Raw genomic sequence first — 13,800 nt, forward strand, 5'->3', positions numbered from 1 at the left:
AAGTGCACGTGTCCGCGGCATTTTTTTTAAATTTATTTATCGATTAGCACGTGTCCGCGCCATTTTTTTAATTTACCGATTTAGTGCACGTGTCCGCGCGATTTTTTAAATTTATTTACCGATTAAGTGCACGTGTCCGCGGCATTTTTTTTAAATTTATTTATCGATTAGCACGTGTCCGCGCCATTTTTTTAATTTACCGATTTAGTGCACGTGTCCGCGCGATTTTTTAAATTTATTTACCGATTAAGTGCACGTGTCCGCGGCATTTTTTTTAAATTTATTTATCGATTAGCACGTGTCCGCGCCATTTTTTTAATTTACCGATTTAGTGCACGTGTCCGCGCGATTTTTTAAATTTATTTACCGATTAAGTGCACGTGTCCGCGCCATTTTTTTAAAATTTATTTACCGATTAGCACGTGTCCGCGCCATTTTTTTAATTTACCGATTTAGTGCACGTGTCCGCGCGATTTTTTAAATTTATTTACCGATTAAGTGCACGTGTCCGCGCCATTTTTTTTAAATTTATTTATCGATTAGCACGTGTCCGCGCCATTTTTTTAATTTACCGATTTAGTGCACGTGTCCGCGCGATTTTTTAAATTTATTTACCGTTCAAGTGCACGTGTCCGCGCCATTTTTTTTTAAATTTATTTACCGATTAAGTGCACGTGTCCGCGCCATTTTTTTAAAATTTATTTACCGATTAGCACGTGTCCGCGCCATTTTTTTAATTTACCGATTTAGTGCACGTGTCCGCGCGATTTTTTAAATTTATTTACCGATTAAGTGCACGTGTCCGCGCCATTTTTTTAAAATTTATTTACCGATTAGCACGTGTCCGCGCCATTTTTTTAATTTACCGATTTAGTGCACGTGTCCGCGCGATTTTTTAAATTTATTTACCGATTAAGTGCACGTGTCCGCGCCATTTTTTTTAAATTTATTTATCGATTAGCACGTGTCCGCGCCATTTTTTTAATTTACCGATTTAGTGCACGTGTCCGCGCGATTTTTTAAATTTATTTACCGTTCAAGTGCACGTGTCCGCGCCATTTTTTTTTAAATTTATTTACCGATTAAGTGCACGTGTCCGCGGCATTTTTTTTAAATTTATTTATCGATTAGCACGTGTCCGCGCCATTTTTTTAATTTACCGATTTAGTGCACGTGTCCGCGCGATTTTTTAAATTTATTCACCGATTAAGTGCACGTGTCCGCGCCATTTTTTTAAAATTTATTTACCGATTAGCACGTGTCCGCGCCATTTTTTTAATTTACCGATTTAGTGCACGTGTCCGCGCGATTTTTTAAATTTATTTACCGATTAAGTGCACGTGTCCGCGCCATTTTTTTAAAATTTATTTACCGATTAGCACGTGTCCGCGCCATTTTTTTAATTTACCGATTTAGTGCACGTGTCCGCGCGATTTTTTAAATTTATTTACCGATTAAGTGCACGTGTCCGCGCCATTTTTTTAAAATTTATTTACCGATTAGCACGTGTCCGCGCCATTTTTTTTATTTACCGATTTAGTGCACGTGTCCGCGCGATTTTTTAAATTTATTTACCGTTTAAGTGCACGTGTCCGCGCCATTTTTTTAAAATTTATTTACCGATTAGCACGTGTCCGCGCCATTTTTTTAATTTACCGATTTAGTGCACGTGTCCGCGCGATTTTTTAAATTTATTCACCGATTAAGTGCACGTGTCCGCGCCATTTTTTTAAAATTTATTTACCGATTAGCACGTGTCCGCGCCATTTTTTTAATTTACCGATTTAGTGCACGTGTCCGCGCGATTTTTTAAATTTATTTACCGATTAAGTGCACGTGTCCGCGCCATTTTTTTAAAATTTATTTACCGATTAGCAAGTGTCCGCGCCATTTTTTTTATTTACCGATTTAGTGCACGTGTCCGCGCGATTTTTTAAATTTATTTACCGATTAAGTGCACGTGTCCGCGCCATTTTTTTAAAATTTATTTACCGATTAGCACGTGTCCGCGCCATTTTTTTAATTTACCGATTTAGTGCACGTGTCCGCGCGATTTTTTAAATTTATTTACCGATTAAGTGCACGTGTCCGCGCCATTTTTTTAAAATTTATTTACCGATTAGCACGTGTCCGCGCCATTTTTTTTATTTACCGATTTAGTGCACGTGTCCGCGCGATTTTTTAAATTTATTTACCGATTAAGTGCACGTGTCCGCGGCATTTTTTTTAAATTTATTTATCGATTAGCACGTGTCCGCGCCATTTTTTTTATTTACCGATTTAGTGCACGTGTCCGCGCGATTTTTTAAATGTATTTACCGTTCAAGTGCACGTGTCCGCGCCATTTTTTTTTAAATTTATTTACCGATTAAGTGCACGTGTCCGCGGCATTTTTTTTAAATTTATTTATCGATTAGCACGTGTCCGCGCCATTTTTTTTATTTACCGATTTAGTGCACGTGTCCGCGCGATTTTTTAAATTTATTTACCGATTAAGTGCACGTGTCCGCGCCATTTTTTTTAAATTTATTTATCGATTAGCACGTGTCCGCGCCATTTTTTTAATTTACCGATTTAGTGCACGTGTCCGCGCGATTTTTTAAATTTATTTACCGTTCAAGTGCACGTGTCCGCGCCATTTTTTTTTAAATTTATTTACCGATTAAGTGCACGTGTCCGCGGCATTTTTTTTAAATTTATTTATCGATTAGCACGTGTCCGCGCCATTTTTTTAATTTACCGATTTAGTGCACGTGTCCGCGCGATTTTTTAAATTTATTTACCGTTCAAGTGCACGTGTCCGCGCCATTTTTTTTTAAATTTATTTATCGATTAGCACGTGTCCGCGCCATTTTTTTAATTTACCGATTTAGTGCACGTGTCCGCGCGATTTTTTAAATTTATTTACCGATTAAGTGCACGTGTCCGCGCGATTTTTTAAATTTATTTACCGATTAAGTGCACGTGTCCGCGGCATTTTTTTTAAATTTATTTATCGATTAGCACGTGTCCGCGCCATTTTTTTAATTTACCGATTTAGTGCACGTGTCCGCGCGATTTTTTAAATGTATTTACCGTTCAAGTGCACGTGTCCGCGCCATTTTTTTTTAAATTTATTTACCGATTAAGTGCACGTGTCCGCGGCATTTTTTTTAAATTTATTTATCGATTAGCACGTGTCCGCGCCATTTTTTTAATTTACCGATTTAGTGCACGTGTTCGCGCGATTTTTTAAATTTATTTACCGATTAAGTGCACGTGTCCGCGGCATTTTTTTAAAATTTATTTATCGATTAGCACGTGTCCGCGCCATTTTTTTAATTTACCGATTTAGTGCACGTGTCCGCGCGATTTTTTAAATTTATTTACCGTTCAAGTGCACGTGTCCGCGCCATTTTTTTTTAAATTTATTTACCGATTAAGTGCACGTGTCCGCGGCATTTTTTTTAAATTTATTTATCGATTAGCACGTGTCCGCGCCATTTTTTTAATTTACCGATTTAGTGCACGTGTCCGCGCGATTTTTTAAATTTATTTACCGTTCAAGTGCACGTGTCCGCGCCATTTTTTTTTAAATTTATTTACCGATTAGCACGTGTCCGCGCCATTTTTTAAATTACCGGTTTAGTACGATTTTTAATTTCATAATGATTGACAACACGTATTCACAAACCTTTTAAATCTAGTTTAGCGCGGAAAAACCGATTTAAAATAATTTGATTTAGCGCGATTTTTTTAAACACTATAATTGTACATTATTTTTCCACTTACCTTTTTCTTCTATTTATAGGCAAAAATGCCTATAATTTATTGAACTTGTATTTGCCCCCCAATAAAAGACACATTTCCTTAGCGTTTATTAAAAAAAACATAATCAATCACACAAATATAACAACGTTTAATGATAATTATTGTCAGTTAAAAAATAATTTCTGAAGAACCAGACGAAGAACGCCTTTGAAATCCTCCGAATCCCGCAGGCCGCAACCAGTTTGTAAAGCAATTCCTAATAAATAAACATATAATAAATGCATAAAAAGTAAGTTTAAAACTTACAACACAGACACCAGCTTTTGAGCTCTCAAAATTCATAACTCCAAGTGGAAATTGCAATGGTTGGCACATTTGGCGACCTAAGACGATTATTAATTTTACTTCAGCAACTTTAGATTTACTACTCACTGTTTAATGCAATCTTTGCATTCGTGTTGGGCAACCCTTGAAGGTGGAAGTAACACATGTGATAACAATTTCTAAGAAACGAAGAAATTATTTATGATTAATATAAATAAAAATAATAAGAGCTGCATTTACAATCGTCGGATAAATTTATTTATTTGTGAAAAAAAAATTGTAACAATTATTCATATTACACGATACCACGATTAACAGACTTAACCGAAATTTATACGAGAATTGTAAAAGCTGCTCTTGCAGGGATTGACACTATTTGAAGATTAATGTTACAAAATAAAACAAAAATATTTTCTGTACCCAAAATTACAAACCCAAAACCTCGGTTAATAAAAAAATAATATACTAAAAGTCGGTTTAAAAAAGACTGAATTAAAAGTTAATTCGCCAATCAATTTGAGCACGTGATCAGCAGTTTGACTGCAATTGGGTTAATGTAAACCGACCTTTATTATATTATAAAAAAAAGTTAGAATGAATTTAAATTTACCTACCTGATAAAGGAAAGTATGTACTTATAACAAGACTCGAGCTTTACATTAAATAAAATCCGCTACCGAAATCAGCCACCAAATTCATTAAATTAACAAAAAAACATTGACAAAAAATCGCTTAAAGTGGAAATAAATGAGAAAGCAATTGCTGACTGTGATAATGTGACACCGTTAAAAAAAAACAAAGAGAAAAAACTATAAACGCGCATTACCCATAAAATATTTTATTCTCAGTCCAAATAATTCTTGCTGGTGCCATAATCGACTAAAAGGGCCAGTTGGTGATTTTAAATTGACTCACAATGAAACATCGAAAGCAATGGTCTCGTGGCACAGTGCAGACACCACCAGGAAAAGGAAACAGTGTGATGATTATAATAAAAGACGGGAACGCCACTCAAACTCATGGCAAATGGGAGAAAAGCAGAGGCGGACGCGATGAAATTGACTGATCTAATTATGATTCTTGGGCTACCTAAGCAATTCTCTTAAATAAACAGGCAATGATTAATTTCCTTTTGCGACCATTTTTTTTATTTTTTATTTTTTTTTATTTTTTATTTTTTTTTATTTTTTATTTTTTTTATTTTTTATTTTGTTTATTTTTTATTTTTTTTTATTTTTTTTATAGTTTGTGTATATTTGTGATTTTTTTAATGAATGCAAAGCCATCCTAGAAAATGCCTGTATTTAGTGTACTATTTTATGCTCGCAGCATCTCCTCTACATATCTAAGATATGTATTTGCACGACAACTAATACCGTTTATAGGTATGTGTCTATCGAGGAGCATCAGCACGACTAACACACTCAAATTAATGAGATCGAGTCTTTATTCGATTTTACTACGAGCTTAGTACACCAGTGATACATTAACAAATCTAGAGGTTTGCAATTTTTTTTTTTTTTGATCAATTTTGATAAAATTTAGTCATAGGAAAATAATCAGTGCCCACTTATTCAAGAGAATCATACTAACCCACTTTTAAGAAATCATAATTAGATCAGTCAATTCCATCGAATCCAAATTTTTTTTATTATTTCCTCCACTTTTCCCCCAACATGCCATGAGTTGGAGCGACGTTCACTTACGTCTTTTATTATAATCATCAGATAGTTTCCTTTTCCCAATGGTTCAGCACCACGCTACGAGACCATTTGTTTTCGATGCGACAATGTGAATTAATTCAAAATCCCCGGTTGGCCCAGTAGGCGATGGTGACGCAAGCAAAAAACTACTTGGAGTGAGGAAAATATCTCACAAGTAAAATTGCATTCATAGCTTTTTCTTCAATGAATTGACTGCAGTCAGTCAGCATCAGCGGTTACATCTATTCCCATTTGAAGCAATAATATTACGAAGAAGAAAAAGAAAAGACGCGCAAAAATTATGAATTTTGTTGGCTACTTTCGGTAGTGGTGAAAAAAAGTTACATCAGAACACGTAAACTTGAAACCTATTTCCGAATTACGTACATACTTCCCTTTTTTATTAGAGATGTGCTTATCAATACGTATTTGTACCAAATTGTAGGACGATATGAATGTTAAATTTAAAAATAAAAGACGAAATAATTGCAGTAAATAAATTTTAATCGTTAAGCACACCTCTATTAAGATGATACTGATGTTTAAATAGCATCAGAGTCTTTTTAAAATAATTTATTGCTACAGAACGTCTCAAAATGAGGGTGAAAATTTATTAAATTAGTGTCAAGCCAATGATGCTATAGAAACAACAGCAGCAGCCAAGCCAAAAAGATTAAAACGAATTAATTACTTTCGGTTCACTTTCATAAAAAATATTGAGGTGCAAAAAGCGTACTCTTGACATTAGCTTTTATGTATTATACAAGTTGTCATGCTAACAGATTAGTCATTTACATCGTAATGTTTTTTTACGAAAGTGGACCGAAAGAACAAATTCTAATTCTAAAGTAAAATAATTCGTTTTCATTTGAGTTTGTTTAAATTTACACTTAAACTGATTCGCACTTTGAATTGAAATGAAAACGAAAACAAATTATTCTTTAATTCGGAATTAAACTTTAAATCGCTTGCTGTAAACCGGCCCCGGATTGCAATTAAATTATTTCGGATACTTGAATAAATTTGATTTAAATTCAAAATTAAATTTAATAAATAAATTAAACCGGCCGTGAAAGTGCATTCAAGTTCAAGGTTAATTTGTCTCGTTTCAAAATTAAAGTTCGTTTTCATTTGAATTTGTTTAAATTTAAAAATACACGGATTCGCGCTTCGAATTAAATTGAAAATGACAATAAATTACTCTTTAATTCGGAATTAAATTTAATTCGCTTGCTGTAAACCGGCCCCGGATTGCAATTAAATTATTTCAAGTACTTGAATAAATTTGATTTAAATTCAAAATTAAAATTTAATAAATAAATTAAACCAGCAGTGTATTCAAGTTCAAGGTTAATTTTCATTTGAATTTGTTTAAATTTAAACTTAAACGGATTCGCGCTTCGAACTGAATTGAAAACGAAAATAAATTAACCGGCCCCTGATTGCAATTAAATTATTTCGAGTACTTGAATAAATTTGGTTTAAATTCAAAGTTAAAATTTAATAAATAAATTAAACCGGCCGTGAAAGTGCATTCAAGTTCAAGGTTAATTTGTCTTGTTTCAAAATTAAAGATTGTTTTCATTTGAATTTGTTTAAATTTAAAAATACACGGATTCGCGTCCCGAATTGAATTGAAAACGAAAACAAATTATTCTTTAATTCGGAATTAAAATTTAAATCGTTTGCTGTAAGCCGGCCTTTAATTACGCAGTTAATTGAACCGTAAAACGTGAAACGAAACGAAATAAAATAATTCTGAATTAAATTTAAATCGCTTGCTGTAAACCGGTCCGTAATTACAATCAAATTATTTCAAGTACTTGAATAAATTTGATTTAAATTCAAAATTAAATTTAACAAATAAATTAAACCGGCCGTGAAAGTGCATTCAAGTTCAAGGTTAATTTTCATTTGAATTTGTTTTAATTTAAAAATACACGGATTCGCGCCTCGAATTGAATTGAAAACGAAAACAAATTATTCTTTAATTCGGAATTAAACTTTAAACCGCTTGCTGTAAACCGGCCCCGGATTGCAATTAAATTATTTCGAGTATTTGAATAAATTTGATTTAAATTCAAAATTAAATTTAATAAATAAATTAAACCGGCCGTGAAAGCGCATTCAAGTTCGAGGTTAATTTGTCTCGTTTCAAAATTAAAGTTCGGTTTCATTTGAATTTGTTTAAATTTAAAAATACACGGATTCGCGCCTCGAATTGAATTGAAAACGAAAACAAATTATTCTTTAATTCGGAATTAAAATTTAAACCGCTTGCTGTAAACCGGCCCCGGATTGCAAGTAAATTATTTCGAATACTTGAATAAATTTGATTTAAATTCAAATTAAAATTTAATAAATAAATTAAACCGGCCGTGAAAGCGCATTCAAGTTCAAGGTTAATTTGTCTCGTTTCAAAATTAAAGATTGTTTTCATTTGAATTTGTTTAAATTTAAAAATACACGGATTCGCGTCCCGAATTGAATTGAAAACGAAAACAAATTATTCTTTAATTCGGAATTAAAATTTAAATCGTTTGCTGTAAGCCGGCCTTTAATTACGCAGTCAACTGAATCGTAAAACGTGAAACGAAACGAATTAAAATAATTCTGAATTAAATTTAAATCGCTTGCTGTAAACCGGTCGTAATTACAATCAAATTATTTCAAGTACTTGAATAAATTTGATTTAAATTCAAATTAAAATTTAATAAATAAATTAAACCGGCCGTGAAAGCGCATTCAAGTTCGAGGTTAATTTGTCTCGTTTCAAAATTAAAGTTCGGTTTCATTTGAATTTGTTTAAATTTAAAAATACACGGATTCGCGCCTCGAATTGAATTGAAAACGAAAACAAATTATTCTTTAATTCGGAATTAAAATTTAAACCGCTTGCTGTAAACCGGCCCCGGATTGCAAGTAAATTATTTCGAATACTTGAATAAATTTGATTTAAATTCAAATTAAAATTTAATAAATAAATTAAACCGGCCGTGAAAGCGCATTCAAGTTCAAGGTTAATTTGTCTCGTTTCAAAATTAAAGATTGTTTTCATTTGAATTTGTTTAAATTTAAAAATACACGGATTCGCGTCCCGAATTGAATTGAAAACGAAAACAAATTATTCTTTAATTCGGAATTAAAATTTAAATCGTTTGCTGTAAGCCGGCCTTTAATTACGCAGTCAACTGAATCGTAAAACGTGAAACGAAACGAATTAAAATAATTCTGAATTAAATTTAAATCGCTTGCTGTAAACCGGTCGTAATTACAATCAAATTATTTCAAGTACTTGAATAAATTTGATTTAAATTCAAATTAAAATTTAATAAATAAATTAAACCGGTCGTAAAAGCGCATTCAAGTTCAAGGTTAATTTGTCTCGTTTCAAAATTAAAGTTCGTTTTCATTTGAATTTGTTTAAATTTAAAAATACACGGATTCGCGCCTCGAATTGAATTGAAAACGAAAACAAATTAACCGGCGCTTGCTATAAACCGGCCCCTGATTGCAATTAAATTATTTCAAGTACTTGAATAAATTTGATTTAAATTCAAATTAAAATTTAATAAATAAATTAAACCGGTCGTAAAAGCGCATTCAAGTTCAAGGTTAATTTGTCTCGTTTCAAAATTAAAGTTCGGTTTCATTTGAATTTGTTTAAATTTAAAAATACACGGATTCGCGCATCGAATTGAATTGAAAACGAAAACAAATTATTCTTTAATTCGGAATTAAAATTTAAATAGTTTGCTGTAAGCCGGCCCCGGATTGCAAGTAAATTATTTCGAATACTTGAATAAATTTGATTTAAATTCAAAATTAAAATTTAATAAATAAATTAAACCGACCGTGAAAGTGCATTATTTCAAGGTTAATTTTCATTTAAATTTGTTTAAATTTAAACTTAAACGGATTCGCGCTTTGAATTGAATTGAAAACGAAAATAAATTAACCAGCGCTTGCTGTAAACCGGCCCCGGATTGCAATTAAATTATTTCGAGTATTTGAATAAATTTGATTTAAATTCAAAATAAAATTTAATAAATAAATTAAACCGGCCGCAAAAGTGCATTCAATAGCAAGGTTAATTTTCATTTGAATTTGTTTAAATTTAAACTTAAACGGATTCGCGCTTCGAACTGAATTGAAAACGAAAATAAATTAACCGGCGCTTGACGGCAATTAAATTATTTCGAATACTTGAATAAATTTGATGTACGTTCAAAATTAACATTTAACAAATGAATTAAACCGGCCGCTAGATTGTCTCGCTTCGAAATTAAAGTTTAATTCGCGCCCCAATTTAACAAAAGTGTACTTGCGGTTAAACGGTCCTTTGTACAAAATATCCTTAAAATTTCGCAGCACAACACAGCACAGCACAGAATCACTTTAATTAATTCGTGTCGCGGTCGCGGTTTAATAATTTATTTAATAATTTAACGAACAAGACGCACGCACAGACACACGTCCGACCGCTCCGGCCGCCGCCCGAAAACTGCCGCTCTCACGCAACAGTTGACGTACTTGTCAAAAAAAGTACACGTGTTCGGACAAATTTGCACCGTTTACGAGGGCGCCTCAAAAATTTCAGCGACCGCACACTAAATTTATTCAATTTAAAAATAGAAAATTACATTTTTCTCAAACAGCCCTTTAACACGTGGACACACTGCGTGTAACAAAGGGGTTGAGAATATAAACAATGTCCTGCAAACAATTTATTTACCCCAAAGCCAGAATTTTAATAACTTTTAGAACGCCCCCGTAGCAGAAAATCGATCGGGTGACGTTTGTGACGTTTTAGTGGAAACCAAGTCTGCCAACTTTGAAAACACATTATATGAGGGCGCCCCAAAAATTATTGTGCCCGCCATTAAATTAAATGCATTTTAAAAATCGAAAATTATATTTATTTCAAACAGCCTTCTAACACGTGGCGGCACTCGGTGTTGAGACTCGAAAAATTGTCCTGCAAGCCACTTTTTCACCACAAAGTTAATATTTCAAGCATTTTTAAACTGCCCCCGTATTTGGGGTTCAATAATCTGGTCATTTTCGTGACGTATTTAGTGGAAATTAAGCGCGCCAACACGAAATCATTGTATACGAGGGTGGTTTAAAATCATATACGAGGGCCGGTTATTGTATAATTTGATAAAACACAACACGAGTTGTGTGAAAATTAATTCGTCAATTTGTAGTCAAACATATTTGTCACCTTTTAAGCTATTTTGAACAAGTTTAAAGCTAATAAAACAATTAAAATACGCTACAACTAATTTTCGCACCAAAATTTGTCATACTGCCAATCTGAAAACCGCAGTAAATCGTGTGTCGATGATGTACAGGACCGAATTTCAATTTTTTAATGAAAAATATTATTGGAGCAAGTTTTGTTTTAAATTAAATTGATTTAAATTAAATTTTTAAAAACAATTGACACTTTAAAGCTAATAAAACATAATTAAAATACGCTACAACCAATTTTCACACCAAAATTTGACATACTGCCAACCTGAAAATAGCAGTAAATCGTGTGTCGACGATGTACAGGACCGAATTTTAATTTTTTAATGAAAAATATTATTGGGGCTAGCTTTATTTTAAATTAAATTGATTTAAATTAAATTTTTAATAACAAATGACAGTTTAAAGCTAATAAAACATAATTAAAATACGCTACAACCAATTTTCGCACCAAAATTTGTCATACTGCCAACCTGAAAATCACAGTAAATCGTGTGTCGATGATGTACAGGACCGAATTTTAATTTTTGAATAAAAAATATTATTGGAGCTATCTTTATTTTAAATTAAATTGATTTAAATTAAATTTTTAATAACAATTGACAGTTTAAAGCTAATAAAACATAACTAAAATACGCTACAACAAATTTTCGCACCAAAATTTGTCATACTACCAACCTAAAAATCGCACTAATCGATAACTATATTATTTTTTTTAACTTTAATAATTTAATAACTATTTTCGCCTAAATAAAACTACAAAATTATTGTTTATTTATTTATTGATTAATAAACTCGTTAATTTTCATCGTCGCTGTCCTCATCGCTCACTGAAACACCCATTTTGTTACTTTTTCTCCCAATTTTCATTAACTTACCCTCAGTCCCTGACAAAGAATCGCTTGAAATTTCCTCCGATTTCGCCCCATTTTCCAGCTCCTTAAAATTTTCCTCCTCAATATCAAGCGAATTTTCCTTCTTCAATTTCTCGCTGTACGGAACGTATTTAAAATCGCTTTCCCCACTATAGGTGTTAGCCCGTTTTACAACCACTTTATTATTATTACCCTCATTTTTTGTATTTTTCTCAAACATTTCTTTGAGCGATTTGACGGAAACGGCCGAATCCTCGGCCTCAAAGTGCTCGCTTTTGGACCTTTGGACCCGCATTTTTTCGGGCCTTTCCTCGACCGACTTCGACTTAATGACCCCATTTGTGTGGCTAGCACTAGTCGTGTTACTAGTGCTAGGGAGAAGGGCGTTCAGTTTTTTGTTGATCTGTTTCAAGGACTCGCCCAATTCGGATTTCAAGTCGCCCAGTTTTTTACTATTTCCAGTCTCAATGTTGCATAAATCGCCCAAAAGGAAAACAATCTGGTTCTGGTAATAAACGTGCGTCTCTCGCACGTAAGTGTGGTAGTTGTGGCCCAATTTATTCCGCAAATGCTCGATCTGTTGCTCGATTTGGACCAACTCCAGATTTTTCTCCGGTTCGGACCGAACCGGAGTCGCTTTTACTCGCGCTGTGTGACTCAAGTTCCCCACTGATTTGGTTTTACGGATCAAAAAATTCGATTCGTTGTTTACGTTATGCACTGATTGGTTTTCAAAAATCGAAATTATGTTTCTCACGTTGATTTTTTGCGGAGTAGGGGAGTCCATTTTGGCTAAGAAAGTGTTAAAGCAAGTGGGGCGGTTTGGGAAAAATCTTACCTTCGTGGTGGCTTCAGTTGGGCGGCTATTACTACAAAATAAATTACACTTGTATCGAAATATCTTATCAATCAGTCTGATAACAGGAGACCAAAGTGATAGTGAATCATTATTATGACATAAACAAAAAAGAATTGGATTTATTTTGAGCAAATAACTTGTTTCTCGAAAACGATAACGTAATCCTACAGAAAATTTAGTTAATCTTGCTATCGGAAACATAAATAAATTCCTAACATTTCAAGAAATCTCGAAATTGATTTTTAATCGTTGAAATTGATAACAATCGGGCACCAGAAATTTTTTTTAACAATAACACTCAGACTGTTGCATTTTTATTACGATATTAGCCAACAAAGTTCAACAATTTTGATTTAAAAGAATGTGAATTGTTAGTTGCATATACGTTTTTTTTCTCTATTTAATGTAAAAATAACGCATTTCATTTCAAATCGTCATAAAGAAAACCAAAATACGCCAAACAGTCTCCACATTCGTTAATAAAAAACTAAAATGAATGAAATAGTCTAAAAAAAATGTGCACGTAAAGTTGGTTGCATAACCAAATAATTATAAAAAATGTGTTCTAAACTTCGATTGGCATCACTGAATAATTGACGCAAAACACCTATTTTGAATATTTAGAGATATTTGTGCAGTTTCCTGCACACACTGTTGCAAAATAACAAAATTTTCAGCTTTCAGAAAAATATACAGGGTGATTCTTTTTAAATTTGAAATTTTAAATAGTAACCTCCGATTCTTAATAAATTTTTAAAATGAGTAAAATTGATTTAACTTGTTGGTACTTATCTGTCATAGTTTTAATATATATGTCAATTTACTTTTTGTTAAAATTTTCACTTGAAAATTTTTTGCGATTATTTTAAAAACTGTAAGAGATAGACATAGAAAATGTCGATAAAAGCCTCCATAAAAATCGATGTTCTTTTGATTACCATGGAAAAACGTCATTTCATTTGAAAAAAAAATTAGATTAATTTTTTTGATTATTTAAAAAAATCACAGTAGCCTTGCATTTTGACACTTGACA

General features: G+C 32.6%; 1 protein-coding gene and 1 long non-coding RNA gene across 4 annotated transcripts; both read right to left on the reverse strand.

Annotated features, from left to right (window-relative positions):
• Nucleotides 1-3,844: 3,844 nt before the first annotated feature.
• LOC103314089 (uncharacterized) lies at nt 3,845-10,351 on the reverse strand. Of its 3 annotated transcripts, none has more exons than XR_511617.3 (4): nt 10,102-10,351; nt 4,183-4,253; nt 4,057-4,133; nt 3,845-4,006 (listed from the first exon to the last, which is right to left on the reverse strand). It is a non-coding gene; the product is annotated as an uncharacterized LOC103314089 (long non-coding RNA). The 3 variants fall into 3 exon arrangements; XR_010334649.1 differs by having other exon boundaries at nt 10,106-10,347; XR_010334650.1 differs by lacking the exon at nt 10,102-10,351 and adding an exon at nt 4,901-9,539.
• A 1,446-nt stretch (nt 10,352-11,797) lies between these two features.
• Nucleotides 11,798-13,149, reverse strand: LOC103314088 (uncharacterized). The gene is made up of 3 exons (XM_008198993.3): nt 12,747-13,149; nt 11,912-12,700; nt 11,798-11,863 (listed from the first exon to the last, which is right to left on the reverse strand). The coding sequence occupies exons 2-3, from the start codon at nt 12,693-12,695 to the stop codon at nt 11,832-11,834; spliced, it is 816 nt and encodes a 271-aa protein (XP_008197215.2). The 5' UTR covers nt 12,696-12,700; nt 12,747-13,149; the 3' UTR covers nt 11,798-11,831.
• Between the last annotated feature and the right edge of the window lie 651 nt (nt 13,150-13,800).

The sequence above is a fragment of the Tribolium castaneum genome, chromosome 6 (genome assembly GCF_031307605.1).
Source record: "Tribolium castaneum strain GA2 chromosome 6, icTriCast1.1, whole genome shotgun sequence".
In the NCBI taxonomy this organism is placed as follows: Eukaryota; Metazoa; Arthropoda; class Insecta; order Coleoptera; family Tenebrionidae; genus Tribolium; species Tribolium castaneum.

Bases quoted from the DNA above. Each gene is read 5' to 3' on its own strand.
- LOC103314088 (XM_008198993.3), bottom strand. From the start codon at position 12,695: ATGGACTCCCCTACTCCGCAAAAAATCAACGTGAGAAACATAATTTCG. The intron at 11,864-11,911 runs GTAAGTTAATGA...TGGGTGTTTCAG, and splicing joins TTCTTTGTCAGGGACTGAGG to TGAGCGATGAGGACAGCGAC.